Raw genomic sequence first — 8,697 nt, 5'->3', positions numbered from 1 at the left:
CCACTTCAAGATTCTACTCCCCACAACGTTTGGATAACTGACTTCTTCACACATTTGTGTTCAATTAATGTTTTCAACATGGAAATTGTTCAAAACAGGAATTTTAGAAGGCATTACAACTAACATTTTTTTTGAATTTTATTTTTTTCTTATCAGTTACATTTTATTAACTCTGTATCTTAGCCGTGTCCTGATCCCTAATTCCCTCCCTCCTCTTCACCGTGCCCCTCTCCAAGTCCAATGATAGGGGGGACCTCCTCCCCATTCATCTGATCCTGCTTTATCAGGTATCTTCAGGACTGGCTGCAAAGCTCTACTCTGTGGCCTAACAGGACTGCTCCTCCCTTGGGGGGTGGGGAGGCCAAAGAGTCAGTCAATGAGTTACTGTTAGAAAAGGTCCTTGTTTCCCTCACTATGGAAAACCAATTGGTTACTGAGCTACCACAGGCTACATCTGAGCAGAGGTTCTAGGTTACATTCATACATGGTCCTTGGTTGAATGACAGTCTCTGAGAAGACCCTGTGCCCAGATATATTTGGTCCTTGTGGAGCTCCTATCCTTTCCTCATCAGACTAACTCCCCTTCTTTCTTATGATTCCCTGTACTCTGCCAAAGGTTTGGTCATGAGTCTTTGCTTTGAAAACACTGCTGCTTAGAGTCTTTCCAATGCACTCAGTAGACTCCTGTCATACATTCAATGCACATCCCATATGTCTTTCTAAATGAGGATTGATCATCTTACCCCATGTCCTCTCTCTTGATTATCTTTTTTAGGTGTACAGATTTCATTATGTTTATCACATCTTATAGGTCTATATAAGTGACTATATACCGTGTTTGTCTTTCTCCTTCTGGGATATTTCACTCAGGATGATCTTTTCTAGATCCCACCATTTGCCTGCAAATTTCATGATTTCCTCCTTTTTGATTACTGAGTAGTATTCCATTGTGTGTAAATACCACAATTTCTGTACCCATTCCTCCGTTGATGGACATCTGGGTTGTTTCCAGGTTCTGGCTATTACAAATAAAGCTGCTATAAATATGGTTGAGCAAATATCCCTTTTGTGTACTTGAGCAAACTTTGGGTATATACCTAGCAGTGGTATAGCTGGGTCTTGAGGAAGCACTATTCCTAATTGTCTTAGAAAGTGCCAGATAGATTTCCAGAGTGGTTGTACCAGTTGACATTCCCACCAGCAGTGGAGAAGGGTTCCCCTTTCTCCACAACCTCTCCAGCATGTGTTGTCCCTTGAGTTTTTCATCTTGGCCATTCTGATGGGTGTAAGGTGATATCTCAGGGTTGTTTTGATTTGCATTTCCCTGATGGCTAATGAGGATGAGCATTTCTTTAAGTGTTTCTCTGCCATTCGATATTCCTCTGTCGAGAATTCTCTGTTTAGCTCTGTTCCCCATTTTTTAATTGGATCACTTGGTTTGCTACTTTTCAGCTTCTTTAGTTCTTTGTATATACTCGATATTAGTCCTCTGTCAGATAAAGGGTTAGTGAAGATTCTTTCCCAATCTGTAGGCAGTCGTTTTGTTTTGATGACAGTGTCCTTTGCTTTACAGAAGCTTTTCAGTTTCATGAGGTCCCATTTATTGATTGTTGCTCTTAGAGCCTGTGCTGTTGGTGTTCTGTTCAGGAAGTTGTCTCCTGTGCCAATGAGTTCTAGGCTGTTCCCCACTTTTTCTTCTAACAGATTTAGAGTATCTGGTTTTATGTTGAGGTCTTTGATCCACTTGGACTTTAGTTTTGTGCAGGGTGATAAATATAGATCTATTTTCATTTTTCTGCATGTGGACATCCAGTTGGACCAGCACCATTTGTTGAAGATGCTGTCCTTTTTTCCATTGAATGGTTTTGGCTTCTTTGTCAAAAATCGAGTATTCATAGGTGTCTGGGTTTATTTCTGGGTCTTCTATGTGGTTCCATTGATCCTCCTTTCTGTTTTTATGCCAATATCATGCAGTTTTTATTACTATTGCTCTGAGGTACAACTTGAGATCGGGGATGGAGATACCTCCAGATGATCTGTTGTTATACAGGATCGTTTTGGAGATTCTGGGTTTTTTGTTTCTCCATATGAAGCTGAGAGTCTTTTTTTCAAGGTCTGTAAAGAATTGAGCTGGTATTTTGATGGGAATTGCATTGAATCTGTAGATTGCTTTTGGCAGGATGGCCATTTTCACAATGTTAATCCTACCAATCCATGAGCACGGGAGATCTTTCCATCTTCTGAGATCTTCAATTTCTTTCTTCAGAGACTTGAAGTTTTTCTCAAACAGGTTTTCACTTCCTTGGTTAGTGTCACCCCAAGGTACTTTATGTTATTACAACTAACATTTTTGTCAGAAGGTTCCTTACATGTGTGAGGTATTTGTCATCATCTCTGACCAAGAGTCATGTGCATATTTTTATTTTTCCCTCCATTATGACATTACTGACTCAATATTTCCAAATTCATCTGTAATTTTGAAAAACCACTGTTTCAAGAAGTTGTTATTCAGAAGCCCCTGGCTTTGACTGTTATTTATGTCACTAAGGCATAAAGGTGAGAATTTATGTCTCCAAGTTGCTGTCTCCAGTTGTTAAGCAAAACAATAGTATTATATTCAAGTGACTGTTTTGATGAGAGTGACCAGTGAGAGAGGAAAAGAAAATAGCAAATTGTGTACTTTAAAGAATTATATCTATAAAATTATATAAAACATCTAAGTTCACATCAAAAGGAAAAGTAGTGATCATACTCAAGTACTTCATATTTAAGGAATAATTAAATGACAGTGAAAAAGGAAACATATTTCAAAACAAAAACTGAGTATACTTTTACTTATCCTCTGGCTTATTTTACTAACAAATTGAAAACAACTACCTAGATAGATGGACTACTCATTCACTCTTTTCCTCACAATATTTCAGTTTCTCACAATTTTCCATTTATGGAAATTTAAACATTTATATATTATATATTTATATTTTCTCTGGCTTGAAAACAAACAATCAATTAGAACTGTCCATGTCCAAACACTTCCTGGCTGTGTACATAAATATGTACATAAATATGAACATAAATGTGTATAGAAGAAACCAGACTTTGAAAATGTATCTCTTTGGGGGGGGGTGGCATCAACCTAAATAACAGAAGAAAAGACTAAATAACACCCTGTCAGGCTCTACATACCTGCTCATCCCAATGAAATTCTTGTGAGTGAAAGGCAGCTTGCTTTCTTATTTGATAAGACAAAATCTCAAGAAACTCCTATACAGTCACAGTAGGCATCTTGAATCAAAGCTGTGGAGTTTCACAATAGATTTTACACTTTCAATACCAAATGTATTTTATGTGCTTAGCCACCATCCAGACCAAAATTTTATGACTGAATTAGACTAGAAAACTTTTAGCCTTTTGTGCTTTTTCATACCTTATGACAATGTCTGCATTCAGTCTTCCCACCTCCCCTTATATTCGATCTTTCCGGTTCTCTTTTCTTCATGCTACACTGAACCCACATGTGTGATTGTTTTTGTAAATTCAGATTCTCCTGGTTAGATTTTGTATATGAGAAAAACACATAAGGATTTGAATTTGCCTGTTACTATATATTCTAACTCCAAACATTTTCTTGCAAGTTTTTAAACTTCATTTTAATTTTAATCTAAAGAGTATGGGGGGCGTAACTTGAAATACTTTTTATTATAACATGCTTATAAAACATTTTTGAGCTAAATACTATTTGTAATTGAGTGTGTTTATGTATGTGTGTTTGTTCCAGAATTTCACAGCCCATTCATACATTGGACCATGTTGATTCTAAGTTTTTGCTATAATTAATGAAGCTGTAATAAACATGGGATGCAAATACCTTTAAGGTAGGGTGTGGATTTCTTTGAATATTTGGCCAGGAGAGAAAGATCTGGGTAACATTGTAATTCTATTTCTATTATCATTATTATTGTTATTGTTATTATTATTTGCTAATTCTCTAGACAGATTTCTACAAGGTCTGAATTCACTTATGTACTCTAAAGTAAGTGTTCCCTTCCCTCCACATTCCCTTGAACATTCACTGTCAGACTTGTTTATGGCAGCCATGCTGACTGGGGGAAAAGGGTATCTCAAAGCAGTTCTACATTGAATTTCTCCAATGACTAGGGATACTGAACATTTTAAGAAATAGTTATTGTTGATCTGTGTTTCTGTTTCTCAAAGTGTCTATGCATCTCCTTTGTTTACTTGCTCACAGGTGGTTGATTTCCTGCTATTTACTGTCTTCAATTCACTGTAAACTCTTGAGTATTATCCCTGCTGAACAACAGATCATAGGAATTGATCTCCCAGTCTTTGGGTTGTTTACTTTGCTGACTCTTTCCCTTGTCACAGAGATAATATTATTTTTATGTATCCATCTGGTGGAAGCTGCTATTAGCTCATGTGCTGTTGATGTTCTATATAAAATTGTATGCCTACTCCTTTATTTTCAAGGACATCTCCTGGGCTTTCTTTGCAATTTTTGTGTTTTATGGAATAAATTTAAGTCTTTGATATATTTTAAATTGATTTACTTACAAGGTAAAAGATATGAATCAAATTTCATCTTTTTTGAGTACATGTCCAGTTTTGCCAGCATCATTTGTTGAAATGTCTATTTTCACTTCAAGTATATTTTTGTTTGTGAAAATTAAGTGGACATGTTTTTGCCATTTTATTTATGGTTCCTCTATTTTATCCTATTAGCCCAGCAGTCTGTTTGTAATACCAAGATCCCACAAGCTGTGCATAACTGGCCCTGAGCCATAGTGGACATGGTGTTCTGGAGAGATGATCTTATCTCTCACTAGGAATAGCTCTCAGGGGAGTGGACCTGCTCTTTACCCAGACAGCACAGTGGAGCTGACCCTGATGGTAGAGGATTTGTGAGCTGCCTGAAGATTGTGAGTCTGGGAGAGCTAAACTCACAACTCATCTTCCATGGGTTGACATGACCACAGAGGTGAGGCCTGCCATCTTGCCACTTACAGCAGTCAGGAGAGTTGGCCCTGTGATGATCATAGTGGGAGAGCTGGCCCTGTCCGTTGCCATGTGCAACACTCAAGAGAGCAGGCACTGAACCTCCCCTGAGCAGCACAAGTGAACTGACCCTGGTGACAGCATTATGAGTGGGCTGGCCCCAAGAGAGAGTTGGCCCCTCTACCCCTCTGCTATGAGGTAGCCTGAGGAGGTAGCCTCCATCTTCTCAGATCTTGTCAACTGAGGCAGTTGTGAGAGCTGACCCAAAGAGCAGGAAAGTAGGTGAGCTGGCCCTGTACCTCACTGGCTGTAGCATGTTAGAGAGTGGAACCTGTGCCTTTCCTGGGCAGCACTGTGGATTTGGCTTTGATGTTGAGGTACAGTGAGCCAGGCCATTTGGAGTTAGGGGAGGAGAGCTAGTCCACCTCCTTACAGATTGCAGCAAATTGGAAAGCCAGCCATTGAGGAGAAAATATACATCTCCCAATCTATCTCCTTCCAAGCTTATCAGCTCCTTGGGAGTGCTATTTACCATGTGTCTTTGCTGAAGAGTGGCTACTCAAGACTTTGTCCAGGTTCTCAAGGATAAAACCACCTTATACTAAACTCATTCAGAGCCCAGGCACTTACTCTCCAACAACCAGTGGAGGTGAGAGCTGACTGAGAATCCAAACATGTAGTTGGGGAGAAGTGTCACTCAATGTGGTAGTTAGCCTCTGAGTGCCTCTTGTGTCATGACTAATTCTACGTTCTTCTTTGTGATTTTCAGTTAGGCATATCAGCTTCAGGGGAGGTCATGCCTAATCCTAAATAAGAGACCCCCAAAAATGTGACTGGAATGTTGGAAAATTGTAGGGAATTGCCAAGTTATTTTCTGCTGTGAGGGAAAAAAAAACAAACAAAAAACACAAAACTGAATGATTAGGAAATATAAAAGAATAAGTAATGGGGAGAGATATTCACAATGGAGGAAGAGAGGAAGTCTGTTAAAAAGAATGCTAGATGTTGGCCTGGTAATTTATTGGGCTCCAGGTTCCTCCTCTTCTCCCTATTAGTTGTGTGTTAAAATGTACTCTTGTGCCTTATGGCTATTTGTCTCAAAAAAATATTCTAGCAACAAGAAGAGACCATCTCAAGACACCTGTATTTGTTTTCCTTGCCTACCCATGTTCCTTTAAAACCCTTTCAATTGCTTCCCTGGAAGAAAAAGTTTCACTCCCCAGTGAGTCTCATGGAAATGCTTATGCCCATTAGAGGGCAGTGATGGGTTGCTCTTGAGAAGACAAAGCTGCTGCAAGACCAAGTCATTCAGAAATCACTACTTCCTGTCCCACATTGTGCAGGTAGTGATGCCATTGATGACTATTACCCAAGAGCTCTGTTGGGAACCTTTCTGTTCCTAGGTCCCATTGGCCACATGAAAAGTAAACTCACAGTTCTGCTTTATACTTTATCCTTCGCTTTAATAAAGACATTGTCCAGGAAAATATTTCTAGTAACAAAATAATTTCATAACTTTTTGGACAATAGCTACATAGCATAGAAAAATCACTCAAAATGTATTTTCAATTATAATAAGCTAGTCTCAGAATATACAATTGAATGTCTTCTCCATTGCTTCATTCTTCCACCACATATATACTGTGTGTGTGTGTGTGTGTGTGTGTGTGTGTGTGTGTGTGAGCACATGTGTGTGTGTTCATGCAATCAAATGAGTCTGGATATCTGAGGAGGCCAAAATAGGACATCCAATCCCTTAGAGGAGGTTTTTGTATTTCTGACATGGGTGTTGAAAACCAAACTCACATACTGTGCAGGAACAGGAAGTAATCTTATCTACAGAGATAAATTCTTATCTACAACCTTCTAATAAATTCTTACCTAGAAATGGCCACAATTATAACCACAGGACATTTCAAGTAAAAGAAGACAGTTCTTCTCAAACCAGGCACTGATTCTCTCTGCAAATGTAAACTGGGTTACCCAGTTTAGTTGACATTGATAGAATTATATTAAGGGACAATGTATGTTCCACTCAGACTCCAGATAGTGGGCATGTGGGTCTCAAAAGGTCTCATTGCTGGCAGTTAGGAACCTAGCAGTCACATACTAGGAAACAAGACATGGTTGCATTGCATTCTCATGGTCAAACGCCCACTCCTCTCCTGTTTTCCCTTAATTTTCAGGTTTTCCGTCTGCCCCTTGGTTAAGTCCACATCTTCATAAGCAGTCTCTCCATTTGTCAATCAGACACAGTCTGAAATAAAAGGAGGGGCTTGAACATCACCAAAAGAGAGGTATTTGCATACAGCCAGCATGCACCTGGAATCCCAGAAACAAATAAGAAGGGGTGTTGAGGTTTATCTTGTGCACTGGACTCAGGAAGCTGAATCTGAGTGTTTTCACAATGACTCTGGCTCCACTACTCCTTGTCTTTCTTTATTACTTAGCAGGTGAGTTGACTGAAGGAGTTCTGGGAGAGTAACTGCCTCTTGCTTGGGATGTTTGGTGCATAGGCTGGTCTGTGAATGGTGTTACTGACTTTTATTATTTTCTCCTTACAGGGTCATGGGGCCAGTTTCAACTGACTCAGCCAAACTCTGTGTCAGGGTCCCCAGGAAGCACAATCAGCCTCCCCTGCAAGCGCAGCAGTGGTAACATTGGAAACAGCTATGTGTACTGGTACCAGCAGCACTTTGGAAGATCTCCCACTCTTGTGATATATAATGATGATAAGAGACCATCCGGGATTCCTGATCGGTTCTCTGGCTCCATTGACAGCTCCTCCAACTCAGCTTCCCTGACGATCAGTAACCTGCAGGCAGAGGATGAGGCTGACTATTTCTGTCAATCTAGTGGCTATAGTCACAGTGATGTGAACCATAGAGAAAGTGAGACAAAAACTCCCCAAAGCACCAGCTGTGAAATCTCTTGTTAAAAGGACTCTTGAAATTTCATGTCTCCTTTAAAAGTACTGCTCTTGGTGTTGTTAAGCCATAATTTCCTCTAGATTCCACTTCAAGATTCTACTTCCCACATCATTTGCATAACTGACTTCTTTACACATTTGTGTTCAATCCATGGAGTGCAAATGGTTGAAAACAGGAATTTTGGAGCGCATTACAACTGACTTTTTTTTTCAGAAGGTTCCTTACATGTGTGAAGTATTTAGCATCATCTCTGACAAAGAGTCTCTTGCATATTTTCATTTTTCCCTCCATTATGACATTACTGACTCTATATTGCCAAATGTATCTGTAATATGGAGAAGCCTCTGTTTCAAGAAGTTGTAAGTTATTCAGAAGTTCCTGTCTTTGACAGTTATTTATGTCACTAAGGCATAAAGATGAGAATTTATATCCACAAGTTGCACTCTCCAGCTGCTAAGCAGAACAATAGTGCTTTATTCAAGTGACTGTTTAGATGAGAGCATCATGTTCTCATGAGGATAAAGCCTGATTTGCCCAACTCTGTAGAAGACCCAACTATGGTCTATAGTGAAATGTTAGTGTCAGATCTAGATACATATAAATGCTAAAATATACATTCAATGCAAACAAAAATATAACAGAACTTTCTCATCCCATGAACTATCCTTTATCTGTATATCTCTTCAGAGCATGGTACTGGAATATTTAAGATAGACAAAGAATGCCCAGTGAAAGAGCCAAAGAAAACAGCAAA

At 39.2% G+C, this 8,697-nt stretch overlaps 1 gene segment (V, D, J or C); it reads left to right on the top strand.

The window, feature by feature from the left end:
- Positions 1 to 7,951, top strand: part of LOC129689793 (immunoglobulin lambda variable 6-57-like) — a 71,051-nt gene extending 63,100 nt beyond the window's left edge. The window contains 1 exon segment of the V gene segment in view: positions 7,578 to 7,951. Coding sequence covers positions 7,578 to 7,951 — 374 coding nt within the window.
- Positions 7,952 to 8,697: the final 746 nt, after the last annotated feature.

Source organism: Psammomys obesus, unplaced genomic scaffold (assembly GCF_907164565.1).
Source record: "Psammomys obesus unplaced genomic scaffold, mPsaObe1.curated_primary_1811, whole genome shotgun sequence".
Classification (NCBI taxonomy): Eukaryota; Metazoa; Chordata; class Mammalia; order Rodentia; family Muridae; genus Psammomys; species Psammomys obesus.
Note: the sequence above shows the minus strand (reverse complement) of the source record. Positions and strands in the feature narration are given on the sequence as shown.